General features: G+C 46.5%; 2 protein-coding genes across 11 annotated transcripts in view; both read right to left on the bottom strand.

Moving 5' to 3' along the window:
• LOC118121592 (receptor expression-enhancing protein 6) overlaps window positions 1-19,719 on the bottom strand; it is a 719,670-nt gene that overhangs the window by 313,004 nt on the left and 386,947 nt on the right. The window lies entirely within an intron of this gene.
• cdc14ab (cell division cycle 14Ab) lies at window positions 1,249-19,303 on the bottom strand. Of its 5 annotated transcripts, none has more exons than XM_035177482.1 (16): window positions 19,130-19,303; window positions 9,877-9,967; window positions 8,663-8,738; window positions 7,713-7,805; window positions 7,514-7,593; window positions 7,149-7,215; window positions 6,948-7,010; window positions 6,715-6,802; window positions 5,795-6,025; window positions 5,383-5,521; window positions 4,877-5,042; window positions 4,413-4,513; window positions 4,291-4,338; window positions 4,037-4,159; window positions 3,558-3,891; window positions 1,249-2,745 (listed from the first exon to the last, which is right to left on the bottom strand). In XM_035177482.1, the coding sequence occupies exons 3-16, from the start codon at window positions 8,702-8,704 to the stop codon at window positions 2,716-2,718; spliced, it is 1,605 nt and encodes a 534-aa protein (XP_035033373.1). In that variant the 5' UTR covers window positions 8,705-8,738; window positions 9,877-9,967; window positions 19,130-19,303; the 3' UTR covers window positions 1,249-2,715. The 5 variants fall into 5 exon arrangements, with proteins under 5 accessions (XP_035033373.1, XP_035033369.1, XP_035033370.1 ...); XM_035177478.1 differs by lacking the exon at window positions 19,130-19,303 and adding an exon at window positions 10,349-10,674; XM_035177479.1 differs by lacking the exon at window positions 19,130-19,303 and adding an exon at window positions 10,349-10,674 and having other exon boundaries at window positions 5,383-5,458.

The raw sequence follows: 19,719 nt of genomic DNA, 5'->3' as shown, positions 1-19,719 counted from the left end.
AATCCCTTCCTTTGAACCATGACATCATGTTCTCAGAGGATCCGTGGAGCTGGTGTGGATTGTTGGGAGTCTGTTCGAGACCAGGGTCTTCAGAGACCCACAAGATCCTTTGATGTGATGGTTCAGGCCCCGACACACGTCAACGTGCACACAACATTTGACTGATTAAAACATCAGACTTCTGTCCTGTTTCTACATGCTGACCTGTATCTGTGTGTGTCTGATACTGACTGATTGATTGATTGACAGACGTCTGATAACAGTGACTCTGTGACCTTCAATTGATCTGACCTGAGTCATCACTGTGTGATGACTCAGTTACGTTGAGGTCATGTGACCAGACTCACAGGGGCCTGTTCTACGAAGCCACTTCAACATGTCCAGGATCTCTTTCAGTTTTCCAGCTGAACTTAACCTGACAGACCCAGTCAGGCTCAGTGGTCACATGACGCTGGTTTAAACTCGTTAAGTTAACTCAGGTTTTCCTCATCAAGATGTGAGCATGTGCACATAAAGGGGCGGGGTTTACTGCATATGACCAATCACAGACATGGACAGTTTGACTGACAGCGGAGCCGAGGATCAAACTGTTGTATTAGAAAATCAGAGGAGAACAAACACATGACCCAGAATAAAAGAAACTCAGTCACAGCTGCTAAATGCAGGAAGAACAGCTGGTAAAACATCTGCGATTGTTTTTATAGTAAAACTGTTCATTAACAAGAGCAGATCTGAATATAATCTCACATGTCATCGATATGTATTCTCATTGTGTCTGACAGTTTTAGTCTTTCAGGTGAGACCCTGGTGGCTTCAAGCTCAGCTGCAGGAAATAAAACACACAAATATACTCTAAGTATTCCCTCTGAGGAGAATCTAGATCTTTCAGAAGCTCATCAGAGGAGCTCAAAGGATCTTGTGGGTCTCAGAAGACCCTGGTCCTCCTCAGAGACTCGAACCATCCACACCAGCTCCACGGATCCTCTAAGAACATGATGTCATGGTTCAAAGGAAGAGACTTATCAGTGGGCGGAGCTTTATACTGTTTGATGTTTTAGCTCCAACTTAACCTGGAGCAGTTTAGCTGTTCAGCATAAGTTACCCCGATTTACCCCGATAACAAGCGAACGAGCTTCATAGGACAGAAAACTCTGAATTAAACCTGAAGTTAACCTGATAACAAAGCCTGCTTCGTAGTTCAGAGCTCTGGTCTCAAACTCTGTGACAGTCGACACAAACGCAAACAGAATCAGAAGAAAGAGATTTTATTTGTGCATCTTCTCAGAAATAAAGTGAATTAAGAAAAAAGGCTACACATGTATTTTGTAACTCATCCCTTCGTTATGTTTAAATAAAGTTAGAATTAAGTTTTTTTTTAAAGAATCAGACTGAAGCAATAATTATTAAAATCACTTCAAAATAAAAGCCCTCTGCAAACTAGAGATAAAGGCACTTTGTGCAGTGAAGCGTTCACTTCTCTCAGATTTATTGTTGTTAATAATAGTGATAATAATCACCATTATCATGTGACTGGGGAGCATTAACCAATGGTTGAGCGTCGTTTTTGTGTTTTTTTTGCTGTTTTAATATCAAACATTTCATTGTTCTTACTCCTTGGAGCTTTTATTTTGAAAGTGTAAGAGGTAGAGTCTCGGACATTAGAATTATTCTCTGATCAATTGATCAGCTTATCTCCAGACAGCCAATCAGCTGACAAATATTTAGCGTCTACCCAGAAACGAAGTTCTTCCTGAGCTGACTTCTGTCTGATATACATGTTGGACCTCGTCTCAGATTTCATCATTCTCTGAGGACACGTGTCCCAATGCAACACACACACAATACACCAACACACGTCAACACGGACATGTCAACATACACAAAAACAGGCAGACTGCACACTAGGGCTGCACAATAGTAGGAAAACATGCGATAACGCTGTTGAATATCTTCATGACTATAAGACTTGTGATAAATAAACAAATGTCTTTCTGCTCTGGCGTCACTGCTATAGACCCAATACAGTGAGTAAATAAGTTAAAAACATTATTTCCATTCTATTTATTATTTAATGAATTTAATCTATTTATTATCTATGGCAGCAGGGCTCCTCTGATTGGCCAAATTTATTCACATGTAGAGCGTGAATACTTTTTTGCAATATGTATATCACGTCGATATCGTGGCGATTCATTTTTGATGTATCATGAAGCCCTAATGACCACGTCAACATACACACCAACACGCTCACCACACACACGTGTTGACATCACACGGTGTTAACACACGTTCCACTGGTCAGTAAACACATCATTGCTGGTTTATAAACACACATTAATGCCCTGAGTTTGTTGCTAATGTTCCGTTTTCGGTTTCTTCTTCTTCCTTCTTTATTGTTGCTATCGATAATAAAATGATTGGATCCTTCACACTGACTCACAAACACAAAGTTAATACTGTAACCATGACGACAGAGCGAGTTGTCGTCAGCTGATCCTTCAGTTCATCGAAAACTCTAAATGATCTTTGTTAAAATAAAAATACATTTATATAAAATCTGTCTCTGTATCGACGCGAGTCGATGACATCATCGCATTTACATTCAGTGTAGACAGAGCAGCTGTTCAGCGTCTTCAGTCGCTGCTTCCGTCGCTTCCTTTTCAGGGTCGCCAGGGGGAATTGTGGGTAATGTGTCCTCAGGTCAGATCTGTAGTTTTAGTACTGGATGAAGTCAGACTGAAGAGACTGTAAGAGAGAAGAAAACCCAGTCAGGGAAGGGTGATGCTAACAACAGGATAACTACATGCTAAGAACATGCTAAAAAAACGATGATTGACAGCCGAGACTGACTCAGGATTGGTCGAGAGCACAGTCACTGATCATCTTTATATATGCTCGCCGACAGTCTCGCCAACTGATTTTCTTCCTTCGCCACATGAGACGCTCTGATTCGTCATGGTGTGGTTGAGATACATGAGGGGGCGGAGCTTGTTTAAATAAATGATGTGGTTCCTTTAACTCAGCAGCAGCTTCATGTTAGTGTGAGAGAAGAGACACCAACAGACCTGGATCAACCTGAAGAACACGTGAAGCAACCAGGTCATGTGACCTGAACTCGTGAAGCAACCATTGAAACTAATAACTTAGTGAGACCACAGGTGAGACCACAGGGGAGACCACAGGTGAGACCACAGGGGAGACCACAGGTGAGACCACAGGTGAGACCACAGGGGAGACCACAGGGGAGACCACAGGTGAGACCACGGGGAGACCACAGGTGAGACCACAGGGGAGACCACAGGGAGACCACAGGGGAGACCACAGGGGAGACCACAGGGAGACCACAGGGAGACCACAGGTGAGACCACAGGTGAGACCACAGGGGAGACCACAGGTGAGACCACAGGGGAAACCACAGGTGAGACCACAGGGGAGACCACAGGGGAGACCACAGGGAGACCACAGGGGAGACCACAGGTGTGTTGTGACAGCAGAAGAGAGAGAGCCAACCCAGAGAGAGGGGCGGGGCTAAGCTGCTGCCGTGTCAGAGGACTTACAGGTATGGAGCGGCTCAGGTAGCGTCCTGACGGGCCCTTCATAGCACTGTAGGGCCCAGGGCCTCTGCAAGGGCCCAAGTCCTGGGGCCCTGGGCGGACAAAGCTTTTTCCTGCAGGGGGCACTGTGGAGCTGAACGGACTGCTGTTGTTGTTGACTTCGTGCTGCATACCGCGAGGGCCATTACCATAGCGACAAAGAGAAGACGGGACCAGGGAGGAGGGGCTTAGAGGCAAAGAGGAGGAGGAGGGAGGAGGTGAAGAATAATGATTTGTTGTTTCCTCCTCCACATAAAGGTCAGTCAGAGAGCTGGCCAATCGAGAGCCAAGGGCTGAGCTGATGGGGAGGAGCATAGTAACAACATGTTATAAACAAAACAATCAGAGGAAGAGACACAGACACAAGTGATGAAGAGGAGGAGTCACAGATGATGAAGAGGAGGAGACACAGGTGAAGAAGAGGAGGAGTCACAGACACTGACCTCCTAATATTCGAGGCCGTTGATGACGGACTCCTCCCGATCCTCTTGGCTGCAGCTGAAGCAGAGGATGATGGGAACCTGAAGGACTTTAGGGGGGAAGGGGGGGGGGCTCCCATCGATAACCTGAATGAACACGCACACACACAGTCATGGTTTGATGTGTTGTGGGAGGAGTCAAGGACTGGTTCAGACGTGTCATGGTGGCGTGTTGCGGACTGCTGATGTCACATGACTTAACAGGAAGTGGGCGGTACCTGAGCGGCTGAGACGCTGATCTGCTGTGAATCTTCATGTCGTCCATCCTGAAACCAAACACGGAGTTAACATGTTCACTAGCGTTCTGACCACACATGGACTAACCCCCCACCCCTCCTACCTCAGAGGTCCGGTGGTGGTGGGACGGGGGGGGCGTCGACTCTTTAACGCTCTTAGTTTGTCTCCCTGAGTCAGAGCGAGCCCACCGTCTGTTAGCTCCCCCTGGTGGATGAAACAAATGCACCATGAGTGTGTGTGTGTGTGTGCACTTGTCTATCTATAGTCACAAGACCAATTTTGGTTTAATACGATCATTGGCCTCATTCACTATCACAAGTAAAAATGGTTTGACATCAAAGTTGATGCCAAAAACAGACAAGAATAAAAATAAGGAAGCAGAATATAATATTATCAGTGTTTTAACTTCATTGTTGCAGAAGAAGCGACTCCCCGTTCATCCAGAAACATAAATTCAGCAGGTTGTTATAGAGGTGATGAGGATGAAAGGCGTCTATTTCATAGTTATTTAAGACAGACTTGGTGTTAAGGTTAGAATCAGGTTTAGGTTATGTGTGTGTCTGTGACCTTGTGTAGAAGGTCAGAGGTCGTTGATCTGCTCGTGTTGCTGTTTTGGGCGGAGTTTAAATTGAGGTCATCCATACTGGTGATGAGGTGAGACACCACCCTCTCCTCAAGCTTGATCTTCTGGGCGCGTTCACTGTCGCCGAGCAACCACAGCGCCGCCTGCTTCCTGTGAACACACACACACACACACACACACACACACACACACACACACACACACACACACACACACACACACACACACACACACACACACACACACACACACACACACACACACACACACACACACACACACACGTTGTTTGTGACGTTAGAAAATAAAAAGATGAAAACATTCTGTTGTCTCAGTCACAGATGATTTATCCAGACTTTTCTACAATCTAGTTCTTGTTCTGCATCTGGCTATGGTTCTGGATCTAGATCTGAATTGGGTTCTGAATCTAAATCTAAATCTGGTTCTGGATCTTTCCCTCAGTAACTACAAACAACATCCAGTGACTCACTCTTCCAGGAAGTTCTGCTGAGGTCCAATCACAGAGCCCGGTCTGCAGATCCGGATCCAGGCCACGGCCTCGCCCGCTGTGAAGCGATAATGTTTCATCAGGTAACAGCCAATCAGAGTGCCTGTCCTGCCCAGACCAGCTGACAGAGAGAGGGACGTTCAGTCAGATTCACATTATTAACAGACTGAGCCAATAATCTGATTACGTCTCGTCCACATCGTCTTTTGTTTTAGTTTCTCTGATTCGGGGAGTAGAGAGAGACAGACGAGAGGGACGGACGAGAGGAGAGGGACGGACGAGAGGAGAGGGACGGACGAGAGGAGAGGGACGGACGAGAGGAGAGAGACGGACGAGAGGGACGGACGAGAGGAGAGAGACGGACATCATCAGAAACAATGAAGGACGTCCTCACCTTTGCAGTGGACGGCCACAGCTCCGTCTGTGCTCTCACAGATGTGCAGGAAGCGGCGTGTGATGGTGTCGCTCGGCGTGCTGCCGTCTACGAAGAAGAGGTCATAGTGGTCGAACCCGGCGTCGGTGAAACGTTTGGAATCGTAGATCTTCTTGTTGAGACGGACGATGGTGGTGACGTTGTGTTTTCTGAAGTAGGGGAAGTACGCCTCGGGGGCATGGAGAGGGTAACCTGCAGGGGGCAGAGCGGGCACAAGTGTTACAGAGGCGTTTATAGTGGGGGTTAATGATTTTAATTCTCATTTCCTGCTCCTGTGTTTGTATGTGCATTAACAATAATATATTATAATAACCCAATTATATGTGTTACATATATATAAATATGTGTGTGTGTTCATTGTCTGAAGAGAACATTCTCTGATGGTGGATCCTGATCCTGATGGTGGATCACAGACTGTGATCATGGACCAGAGATCCTGATGGTGTCAGCTGATCGAGGACTATGATCACAACCAGACTTCTTGATACACAACATGTCTCCTCACATCTTCTACCTTCACTGACAGGAAGTCCTCAGTTCATCTGCTCCTTCATCTCCATCAGACATTATGTATAAACACTTTAAACATGAAGTTACAAACTGGTTCTTCTCATGTAGTGAATCCTGTTGTTGTGTTGATGTGTTCAGTTCCATCAGCATCTGTTGGACTTGTGTCCTGGGAGAGGATCCTCACATGGGACTGAGCTTTATTCACTGATCACTAAGTTTCTGTTTGACTGTTGTTGAGTTAAGAACAGAGGAAGTTGCTCCTTGTTAACATCTATGAGACAAACTGGGAATATGAGACAAACTGGGAATATGAGACAATACAAATAAAATTTAATTGATTGATAGATTGAAGTCACTTCCTGTGAACTTACCGTTCTCCACTTTAGTTTTCGGGTGAGGTCCGCTGAACGCCACAAACTTCCCCGGGACAATCCAGTTCAGGTCTCCGTTCTCCACCCGCTACAGACCAGGAAAGACGAGGTCACACACGTTTCTTCATAGTTATCTTCCTTGTGGTGTTTCTGTGTCATGTGACTGACGTCTGGAGAATGAGTGACCTTCGACCTTATTCTTCTTCTATCTGAAGAAGAGTCGAGAGACTCACCTCGTAATGTTCATACTCGTCCACATCAAAGGTCTCGAAGTCAAAGAAGCCGTGCTGCAGAGCCTGAAACACAACCATATATTTATATACACACACCCGTGCTGATGTCACACACCCACTGTAAGTGTGTTTGTTTTTACACATCATCATAGTGTGCAGTCGCCAATTGGCTGATTCAGCCAATCAGAGTGAAGAACTCACCTTCCTGATGCCCTGAAGACAGTCAAGCAGAGTGAGACTGTAGCTGCAGTTTCCAAAGGACGCATCCCTGCAGAGACACAAAGTCCTCATCATCAGTGACTCGTGGTCCAGCAGACAATGTGTTTACTTCACTTTATTTCAGTGCTCACTATTTAATCACTACACAATAACAATAACTAACAAAATCTCTCTCTCTCTCTCTCTCTCTCTCTCTCTCTCTCTCTCTCTCTCTCTCTCTCTCTCTCTCTCTCTCTCTCGTCACAAGGAGGACTGAGTTTTCAGGAGGTTCCTGAACGTCCCCTGCTGGCCACACAGTGACAGAGTTAAAGGTCACAGGTAGAACAGGAAGTAGTGTGGACACTGACCTGAAGGGCAGGTAGGAGGCGTTCGATCCAGAGATCAGAGCTCGGTACGCTTCTTCTGGAGTTTTCTTCAAATAAATCACCTGAGACACAAAGACCAGTCATGTGATACATCATGTGACCAGCAGACTAAATCAATTGTGAGTTTTTATCTCAGCTTGTTTAATGTTTAGTCAACAGGAAGAGGAAGTGATGCACTCACAGCGTATCCTCCAATCAGAACAGCAGCGTTGGATCTCTTCCTCTGGTTGAAGCTGGTGTAGTGAACGATTCGTTTCCTGGTCAGAGTGAAGGACTGAGGAAGAGGAGCACAGCTTCATCAGGTTTCTGTTGTTTGCATCTAGATATCTCTGTGCTCATGTGACAGGTCATGTGACAGGTCATGTGACAGACAGCGTTATTGACGTGCAGGTTCTGATCACATGACTGAAATCAACTCGATGACGAGCTGCAGGTGAACAGACCATGACCTCCGACCTCTGTATATAAACTCCCACGCTGAAAATTCGACTGACACTCACAGTAAGTGATGTCACCAAATTCAACTTGTTAAAAACTTTTGTTTTGTTAGTTATATTTTGTTTGCGTTACAGCTCCTGTTTCATTTGTGCAATGCAACATGGGAAAACTGCGTGATGACTCCACACGCCATATTTAGACTGAACACAGTTTACTGTGAGCAGACACATTTCATTGGATCTGGACCTAAACGTGTTCTGGATCAGAACCAGGACATGTTCAGGGTTCTCTGCTGGTTTCGGGTTGGTTCAGGTACGACTTCCTGTTATATCCGGTCTGCTTGTTGTTATGACGATCAACAACAGTCAACCAGAGGAATGTCGTCACCATAGCAACAAAAAGACAACACAAAACATACATTTAACAATCTGAAAAAGCTGCAAAGTCGATACACACACATACACACAAAATAAAATACATGCATGATAAATGATACACTTCTTTATACGTGTGTCTACTAGAGAAACAAATGAATGAGTAATGAGCTGTGTCAGCTGACTGCGGTCTGGTCGTCTTATTGGTCGTTTGAGTGAACACGTTACTGGTGAAACTTTAATAATGGAGTCATGTATGTCACACTCAGAAGTCCTGTTGCATTCTGGACATTCCTGCAATGGGAGGGGTGAAACTCACCTTCAGCTTCTTGTTGAGTTTGCAGCAGAATCTGAACAACATGGACAAGTTGAGAGGCCCGAAGTCTGCATAGAAACTGAGAGAGACACAAAGAGACACACACAGAGTCAGAGTGTTCACACACACAGACAGAGTCAGAGTGTTCACACACACACAGAGAGTCAGAGTGTTCATACACACACACTCAGAGTCAGAGTGTTCATACACACACACTCAGAGTCAGAGTGTTCATACACACACACACAGAGTCAGAGTGTTCATACACACACACACACAGAGTCAGAGTGTTCATACACACACACTCAGAGTCAGAGTGTTCATACACACACACTCAGAGTCAGAGTGTTCATACACACACACTCAGAGTCAGAGTGTTCATACACACACACACAGAGTCAGAGTGTTCATACACACACACTCAGAGTCAGAGTGTTCATACACACACACCCAGAGTCAGAGTGTTCATACACACACACACACAGAGTCAGAGTGTTCATACACACACACACAGAGTCAGAGTGTTCATACACACACACTCAGAGTCAGAGTGTTCATACACACACACTCAGAGTCAGAGTGTTCATACACACACACACAGAGTCAGAGTGTTCATACACACACACTCAGAGTCAGAGTGTTCATACACACACACACAGAGTCAGAGTGTTCATACACACACACACAGAGTCAGAGTGTTCATACACACACACTCAGAGTCAGAGTGTTCATACACACATACACACACACACACAGAGTCAGTGTTCATACACACACACACACAGAGTCAGAGTGTTCATACACACACACACAGAGTCAGAGTGTTCATACACACACACACAGAGTCAGAGTGTTCATACACACACACTCAGAGTCAGAGTGTTCATACACACACACACAGAGTCAGAGTGTTCATACACACACACACAGAGTCAGAGTGTTCATACACACACACACAGAGTCAGAGTGTTCATACACACACACACACACACACAGAGTCAGAGTGTTCATACACACACACACACACACACACAGAGTCAGAGTGTTCATACACACACACACACACACACAGAGTCAGAGTGTTCATACACACACACACACACCGAGTCAGAGTGTGACCTGGACTCAGTCCTCAGAACACTTGTTCAGATGAAGTCACATGACAACAGATGGTTTGAACTCCCATGATGCAGTGCAGCAGAAGAACATGGACTTACTTCTCGTAGACGAACTCTTCGTCGGTGCAGAAGTAGTGTGTGTTGGCCGTGCTCTTGGGTTTACTGCGTAACGTGGCGAAGTACAGACGCTCTGAAGGAGACAGAGAAACACATTACATCATTTAGCTTTTATCCAAAGTGACTCACAATAAGTGCATCAGGGAACAAAACCTGAACAACAAGAATCATGTGAGTACAATAGCTTCGTCTACACTTCAGTTTCAGTGTAGACGTTCAAAACAAAACAGATCACTGACATGTTTAGATTTATACTTTAATCTTATTTGAATCCTTAATTTTAATGTATATTGAGAATTTCCTCTACGAAGGATCAATAAAGCTTCAGCTCATCTTTTCTTCTAAACAAATATCATGATTCCTGTGTTGGATCAATCCTCTGATCAGCTGATCACTTGTTTCTATAGTTTGACTGAACCCTGAGTCTTTGAGTCTTTGAGTCTTTGAGTCTTACCTCTGATGAACTCTGCCGCCCCCTGCAGCTCGGGGTCCTCACTCATCCTGAACAGGTCTCACTTCCTCAAACTTTCCACACTGCTAACACGTTAGCCGCTAACATTTAGCAGCAGCAGCCGAACTGTTTGAAAAGTGAAGAGATGTCTGCTCTGTTTCCCATCAGGCAGTGCGGCTGCTCTTCATTCACTCACCAACTTTTTCTTCCGTTTCCGTTGTTTCTTCTTCGCGTTTTAACCGATAAATCTCCCGGTTAGCCTGTTAGCCTGTTAGCATCGCGGCGGCTCGAGTCTGAGACTGTGATTGATCCTCAAGACACGCATTACCATAGTAACGCTCCCTTAGCAACCACAGCCAATCAGCGAGCAGAACGCCCTGTGCTGCCTTCACGGTCAGCTGGGAAACATCAAGTGACTGTTTGTGATGTTTCAGGACACATTCACGTTTCCAACAGATTTCCTCTGAACGACCGAGAATCGAACTCTGATCATTAGAGACTCTTAACAGACGTCAGGTTAGCGACCTCAGTCACATGCAGGGGGCGACACCGAGTCCAAACTGAAACTGCTTAGGCTCAACGTAAACACAATAAGATTCACGTCAGCAGCAACGACTCCAGGCTTCATAGGTCAGAGGTCACTAAAGTTCATAGGTCAGAGACATGTGACGACCTGTGGTGACGACATGTGATGACCTGTGACGAGATGTGATGACTTGTGACGAGATGTGATGACATGTGATGACCTGTGACGACATGTGATGACTTGTGACGAGATGTGACGAGATGTGATGACCTGTGACGACATGTGATGACTTGTGACGAGATGTGACGACCTGTGACGACATGTGACGACATGTGATGACCTGTGACGACATGTGATGACCTGTGACAACATGTGATGACTTGTGACGAGATGTGACGACATGTGACGACATGTGATGACCTGTGATGACATGTGATGACCTGTGACGACATGTGATGACCTGTGATGACTTGTGACGAGATGTGATGACTTGTGACGAGATGTGACGACCTGTGACGACATGTGATGACATGTGATGACCTGTGACGACATGTGATGACCTGTGACGACATGTGATGACTTGTGACGAGATGTGACGACCTGTGACGACATGTGATGACATGTGATGACCTGTGACGACATGTGATGACCTGTGACGACATGTGATGACCTGTGACAACATGTGATGACTTGTGACGAGATGTGACGACATGTGACGACATGTGATGACCTGTGATGACATGTGATGACCTGTGACGACATGTGATGACCTGTGATGACTTGTGACGAGATGTGATGACATGTGACGACATGTGACGACCTGTGACGACATGTGATGACTTGTGATGACATGTGACGACCTGTGATGACTTGTGACGAGATGTGACGACATGTGACGACATGTGATGACCTGTGATGACCTGTGATGACCTGTGACGAGATGTGACGACATGTGACGACCTGTGATGACATGTGATGACCTGTGACGACATGTGACGACATGTGACGACATGTGATGACTTGTGACGACCTGTGATGACTTGTGACGAGATGTGACGACATGTGACGACATGTGATGACCTGTGATGACCTGTGATGACATGTGATGAGATGTGACGACATGTGATGACCTGTGACGACATGTGATGACCTGTGACGAGATGTGACGACATGTGATGACCTGTGACGACGACATGTGATGACCTGTGACAACATGTGATGACCTGTGACGACATGTGATGACTTGTGACGAGATGTGACGACATGTGATGACCTGTGACGACATGTGATGACTTGTGACGAGATGTGCCGCCACGTGACGACATGTGAGACAACATGTGACGACCTGTGATGACATGTGATGACTTGTGACGAGATGTGACGACATGTGATGACCTGTGACGAGATGTGACGACATGTGATGACCTGTGACGACGACATGTGATGACCTGTGACAACATGTGATGACCTGTGACGACATGTGATGACTTGTGACGAGATGTGACGACATGTGATGACCTGTGACGACATGTGATGACTTGTGACGACAACATGTGACGACCTGTGATGACATGTGATGACCTGTGATGACATGTGACGACCTGTGATGACTTGTGACGAGATGTGACGACATGTGACGACATGTGATGACCTGTGATGACCTGTGATGACATGTGATGAGATGTGACGACATGTGATGACCTGTGACGACATGTGATGACCTGTGACGAGATGTGACGACATGTGATGACCTGTGACGACGACATGTGATGACCTGTGACAACATGTGATGACCTGTGACGACATGTGATGACTTGTGACGAGATGTGACGACATGTGATGACCTGTGACGACATGTGATGACTTGTGACGAGATGTGACGACATGTGACGACATGTGACGACAACATGTGACGACCTGTGATGACATGTGATGACTTGTGACGAGATGTGACGACATGTGATGACCTGTGACGACATGTGACGACCTGTGACGACATGTGATGACTTGTGATGACTTGTGACGACATGTGATGACTTGTGACGACATGTGACGAGATGTGACGACCTGTGACGACATGTGACGACATGTGACGAGATGTGACGACCTGTGACGACCTGTGACGACATGTGATAACGTGTGACGAGATGTGACGACATGTGATGACCTGTGACGACATGTGATGACCTGTGACGACATGTGATGACCTGTGACGACATGTGACGACATGTGACGACCTGTGGTGACGACATGTGACGACCTGTGACGAGATGTGACGACATGTGATGACCTGTGATGACCTGTGATGACCTGTGACGACATGTGATGACGTGTGACGACATGTGACGACCTGTGGTGACGACATGTGACGACCTGTGACGAGATGTGACGACATGTGATGACCTGTGACGACATGTGATGACCTGTGACGACATGTGATGACCTGTGACGAGATGTGACGACATGTGACGACCTGTGGTGACGACATGTGACGACCTGTGACGAGATGTGACGACATGTGATGACCTGTGATGACCTGTGATGACGTGTGACGACATGTGATGACCTGTGACGACATGTGATGACCTGTGACGACATGTGATGACCTGTGACGAGATGTGATGACATGTGACGAGATGTGACGACATGTGATGACCTGTGACGACATGTGATGACCTGTGACGACATGTGACGACATGTGACGACCTGTGGTGACGACATGTGACGACCTGTGACGAGATGTGACGACATGTGATGACCTGTGATGACCTGTGATGACCTGTGACGACATGTGATGACGTGTGACGACATGTGACGACATGTGACGACATGTGATGACCTGTGACGAGATGTGACGACATGTGATGACCTGTGATGACCTGTGATGACCTGTGACGACATGTGATGACGTGTGACGACATGTGATGACCTGTGATGACTTGTGACGAGATGTGACGACCTGTGGTGACAACATGTGATGACTTGTGACGACCTGTGACGACATGTGATGACTTGTGACGACATGTGACGACCTGTGACGACCTGTGACGACATGTGACGACCTGTGACGACATGTGATGACGTGTGACGAGATGTGACGACATGTGATGACCTGTGACGACATGTGATGACCTGTGACGACATGTGATGACCTGTGACGACATGTGATGACCTGTGACGACATGTGATGACCTGTGACGACATGTGATGACCTGTGACGACTTGTGACGACCTGTGACGACATGTGACGACCTGTGACGACATGTGACGACATGTGACGACCTGTGACGACATGTGATGACCTGTGACGACATGTGATGACCTGTGACTACATGTGACGACATGTGATGACTTGTGAAGACCTGTGGTGACGACATGTGATGACCTGTGACGAGATGTGATGACGTGTGACGAGATGTGACGACCTGTGACGACCTGTGACGACCTGTGGTGACGACATGTGATGACTTGTGACGAGATGTGACGACGTGTGACGACCTGTGGTGACGACATGTGATGACGTGTGACGAGATGTGATGACCTGTGATGACATGTGGTGACGACATGTGATGACGTGTGACGAGATGTGATGACCTGTGACGACATGTGATGACCTGTGACGACCTGTGGGGACGACATGTGATGACCTGTGACGACATGTGATGACCTGTGACGACATGTGATGACCTGTGACGACATGTGATGACCTGTGACGACCTGTGGGGACGACATGTGATGACCTGTGACGACCTGTATTGACCTGTGACATCATTAGTAACTTCCAACACGACCAGATCCCCGGGGAGATCGCTTGTCCGCCGGGGTCTCAGTGGATTACCATACCGAGCGGGAGACGCAGGAGGCGGTGCAGGGACAGGAGGCAGAAGCGGGGCTACCGAGCCAGTTTTGAACCCCGCCAAAACAGGTTAAGGCTGGCTCCTTTCAAGCCAGCACTAGCCAGCATCTACCCTACAAACACAAGATCGCTCTGCAATAAGATGGATGAACTGCAGCTTATCATCACGGCACAAAAAGCAATGCGGGATTGCTCAGTACTGTTCATCACTGAGACTTGGCTCAACACGGGGATCCCGACGAGGCTGTGGAGTTAGCAGGCCGCACAGCGCACCGGGAAGACAGGACAAGTGACTCCGGTAAGGTCAAAGGAGGGGGACTGTGCATATACACTAACAACCGGTGGTGTTCTAATGCAACCATTACCGACACACACTGTTCACCAGATGTGGAGTACATTAAAGTGAGACAGTCGTTATTGCTATGGCTGTATACATGCCACCTTGTGCCAACACCAAGCTTGCAATGGACGCCCTGCTAACTACCAACTGGTAAATCACTGACTGCTTACCTAGATGGAATTTTTATAATAGCTGGAGACTTTAATCAAGCAAACCTGAAATCTGTCCTCCCTAACTTTTACCAACATGTGACATGTCCCACGAGAGGTCTAAACACTATAGACCATGTCTACAGCAACGTTAAGGAAGGATACAGGGTCTCCAGCCTCCCCCACTTAGGCCTGTCTGACCATCTATCCCTCTTTCTCACGCCTGCTTACAAACCTCTCATAAGTAACTCGAAACCTAGTGTGAGAATCATATAGACATGGCCTGGGGGGGGCTTCCTCTCAACTCCAGGACTGCTTTGAGCGCACAAACTGGGATTTATTTGTAGAGCAGGACATAAATGACTACACATCCATAGTTCTGTTTTACATAGAGAACTGTGTTGATTGTATTACAGTTGATAAACGCATCTGGTCCTTCCCAAACAACAAACCATAGATGAATAGGGAAGTCAAACTTCTGCTGCTGGAACGCAATACAGCCTTCAGATCAGGAAACAACGATCTCTACAGCACGGCCAGGTCCTATCTGAAGAGAGCCATCAGGGGGGCTAAGGCAGACTACAGGCAGAAGATAGGAGATTTTAGTGATGGAGATCCACGGCGGGCATGGCAAGGCATCCAGCAGCTCACAGAGTACAAAGGCAGTAAAAACAACCATCAGCAGCAGTGACTCCCTGCAGAGGAGCTAAACCATTTCTCCACTCGCTTTGAGATGACTGAAGCAAATCTTGGGAATATATCACCACTAACACCAGACAGCCCAACACTCGCTGTCTGCACAGACGACGTCAGGAGGGTGCTTCGAGGTGTAAACCCCAGGAAAGCTGCTGGTCCTGATGGCTTTCCAGGGAGCGCACTAAGAGACTGTGCAGACCAGCTGGCAGAGGTTTAGGTTCAACATCTTCAATCTCTCCCTGTCAACATGCACTGTCCCAGAATGCCTCAAATCTGCAACCATTGTGCCTATCCCCAAGAAAGCATCCATCACCAGCCTTAATGACTACAGACCAGTAGCTCTCACACCCACTGTCATGGAGTGCTTCGAGAAGCTGGTCCAGAGGCACATTAAAGCAGATCTTCCACCCACCCTGGACCAGCACCAGTTTGCCTATAGAACCAACAGGTCAACGGATGCTGCCATCAACACAACACTACACTTTCCCACCTGGAACATCATGGGACACATGCGAGGATGCTGTTTTTAGATTTTAGCTCAGCATTTAACACAATCATCCCCAGCAGACTGGAGAGCCAACTACTGGGCCTGGGTATGAACCAGCACTTCTGCAGTTGGATGAACAGATCACAGACGGTCAGGATAGGGACCCACCATTCTTCACCCCTGAGAATCAACACCGGATCCCCACAGGGGTGCATGCTGAGTCCTCTCCTGTTCTCCCTCTACACACATGGTGGTTGGCTTGATACACAATGGTGATGACTCGCCTACAGGGATGAAGTCTGCAAACTGACAGAATGGTGATCCACCAATAACCATAAAACAAAGGAGATGATCATCAACTTCAGGAAACAGAATGAGGAACCTGCTCCCCTACACATGAGAGGAGACCCAGTGGAGACTGTGGCCTCCTTTAAATTCCTGGGCACGCACATCTCCCAGGAACTCACATGGACCACAGACATCAGGACTCTGGTGAAGAAGGCACAGCAGCGGCTGTATTTCCTCAGGACGCTGCAAAGAGCCAAGCTGTCCCAGCAGCTGCTTCTCTCCTTCCATCATTGCTCCATTGAAAGCATCCTCACAAACAGCATGCTGGTGTGGTTTGTTAGCTGCACTGAGCAGACATGAAAGCTCTTCAAAGAGGAATTAAGACTGCGCAACAAATCACTGGAACACAGTTACCAACACTAAAGGACATTGACAAAACGCGTGGTCTCAGCCGAGCCAAAAACATAGTCACCACCTCTTTACTCTGCTGCCCTCTGGGAGGCGCTACAGGTCTTTAAAAACCCGCACTTGCAGGTTCCAGGAAAGTTTCTATCCAAGTACAATTAGAGAACTAAATTCTGCTCAAAAGTCCACTGTGAAATAATCAAGTATGGGTTAGGGTTACCCTAACCCAATCACTGCCATCATGTGACACATTTCATAAGTGCAATACAGAACATGTGCAATTTAATTTTTAACTCTTGACTTTTAACTTATTTATATAGTCTTTACATGTCTGTTTTTATGTGTGTATGTGATCCACTGTTTTTGATGTGTGGGTATATGTGTGATCCACTGGAGACACTTAATTTTGTTGTGCACTGTACAATGACAACAAAGCCATTGATTTGAATTACTGTCCTGAAAACACTCTTGCTGAACGGTAATGAATATTGACGAAGAATTCCCATTTCTGAGTGTATAATGGAGTTGTCCTGTAAGGCATCTTGGATAAGTCTCTTTATGTCACTACAATAGTTCTTGTTTCAGAAGGTTGGCGTTACGTTTCCTCTCTTCCTGGCAGACTGCATTAGAGGAGCTACTGATACATGAATAGAGCAGTGATCTGAAGTGGTGCAGGGGACATTTCACAGTTTAAAATCTGACAAACAATTGAATCTGCCACTAACCAGTAGTCAATTCTGGATTTGATTGTGGTTTTGAACCAAGAAAAGAGTCTGCTAGGGAATCTGTCAATCATCTAGAACCATGTTGCAGTCACCACCTAATAAAACATTTTCTGTAACATATCTTTCTGTAAGTTTCTTTGACCTGTGCAAGTAGGTTTCTATTTTTCATAGTGTTGCATTAACCATTTTTTCCAGAATTAGATATAGTAGACCGACAATTTTTTTACAAAATTGCAACTCCTGCAGATTTGGGTTTACCATGTGAAAAGAGGATGTTATCTCCCCGTTGTGTTGAGCAGAATCTCTCATCCAGATCATTTGAGTGTTTCCTGGAGGAATATACAGTTTTACTCTTACAGTAAAGAAACATGGCTTTTCTTTCTAAATTGTCTCTTAGGCCTCTAGAGTTAACTGTTGAACGTTTAAGGTTGTTTCTCATGACATCAAAGAAAATGGAAAAGATAAATTAAATAACTAAAGTGCAAAATTAGATAAGGTTTTAACAATAACAGAGCTTTGTTGCTCAGGAACTAAAGGCAGGTCCCTAATAGGGATTTGGAATTTGTCACAAAATAGCATTTTATCAACAGTTCTTAGAATCATGAAGCTCCCATCAGATGTCGGTGGTGAACTCTAAGTCTTAACCACGCGTCCTGCTTGATTTTCAGCCACAGTTCTTCTCTTACCAGCAGATCTTGCTGCAAGTGGACCCTTTGTTCTGCTGCATCCCGGTGGAGCCTCCTCTCAATCATGATGACCTGGCGGCGCCGTACTTCTTCTCTCCTCCCGACGCAGTGAACAGAGTCGAACACATCTCCGATCTTCTCATTCAACTGCAGAAAGATTGTGAGGAGAAGCGCTTCAATCTCTTCCCTGATGTTTTCTCCTTGTTGCTTGAGCCCTCAGAGTCGTAGATTCCAGCAGCGTATATCTTCCCACTTTTAATATTCTTTCTTCAAGTCTGAGTGCTCTTTATCTTCCATGTTGGACTTGCTGTACGTTGTATGATGCTGGCAAACACCTCAGATTTCTTTCAGTTGTCTCCCAAAATCTTTAACTTTGTTGTTCAGATATTTTATTGCAGTCTCTGCGAATCTTGCAGCTGCGGGGAAGTTTTCCTCGTTGGCAGCCAACAGTTTTTCTTTTTCTTCTGTGTGGCAATGACGATGTTTCAGAAACGTTTTGAGTCTAATAGGACAATTAGTTCAAGTGTGGGACCGAAACGAAAGGCTCATAAAAGTTGTCATGTGCCCTGTTCGCCATTTTAAATCTCACATTAGATCTTTAGTCTTTTAGTTTGTGTTAAACTCACCTGCAATCAGAGAGATCCAAACACGGTTTGTAGCTGGACCTGGTCCTGACCCAAGTCCTGGCCCCAGCCCTGGTCCTGCCCCTTGTCCTGGCTCCGGCCCTGACCCGAGTCCTGGTCCTGGTTGGAGGATCCGGGGGTCGTCCTGATGTGTACTCCAGGCCCCGGTGACCGCCATACTGCAGGGCTGCAAGCAAACTGTGAGGACAGGGCCGGACTAAGAGGAGGTGTCAGGTGATCCAGATCCAGTTACTTCTGGTTCCAGAGGGGACAGAGGTGTGAGTTTACAGCCTCCTCAGGTTTCAACACACACTCAGGTCCGTGCAGCACTTCCTGCTGTACACACTGTACCCGACTGAAAGAGGGACAACAACACACTGACATCACGGAAAAGATGAGACGTGCAGGTCACCTGTCGTCTTCCTGCTGGGACAGAATCTCACCTGTCAGAAACAGACTACAGTTCCCAGAATCCAACACTGGTCACATTTTCAACATGTCACAATATTCATTTCTTCATGATGTCACTGTTTCAGACCACACCCACCTCACCTGTCAGACCCAGCTGTGACCTGCAGCTGACCTCATGTCAG

Source organism: Hippoglossus stenolepis, chromosome 14 (genome assembly GCF_022539355.2).
Source record: "Hippoglossus stenolepis isolate QCI-W04-F060 chromosome 14, HSTE1.2, whole genome shotgun sequence".
In the NCBI taxonomy this organism is placed as follows: domain Eukaryota; kingdom Metazoa; phylum Chordata; class Actinopteri; order Pleuronectiformes; family Pleuronectidae; genus Hippoglossus; species Hippoglossus stenolepis.
This window is presented reverse-complemented; position numbering and strand designations above follow the sequence as displayed.

Bases quoted from the DNA above. Each gene is read 5' to 3' on its own strand.
- cdc14ab (XM_035177478.1), bottom strand. From the start codon at position 10,394: ATGAGTGAGGACCCCGAGCTGCAGGGGGCGGCAGAGTTCATCAGAG. The intron at 5,043-5,382 runs GTGAGTCACTGG...GTGTGTTCACAG, and splicing joins CAGCAGAACTTCCTGGAAGA to GAAGCAGGCGGCGCTGTGGT. The intron at 4,514-4,876 runs GTCACAGACACA...TTCATCCACCAG, and splicing joins CCTCTGACCTTCTACACAAG to GGGGAGCTAACAGACGGTGG.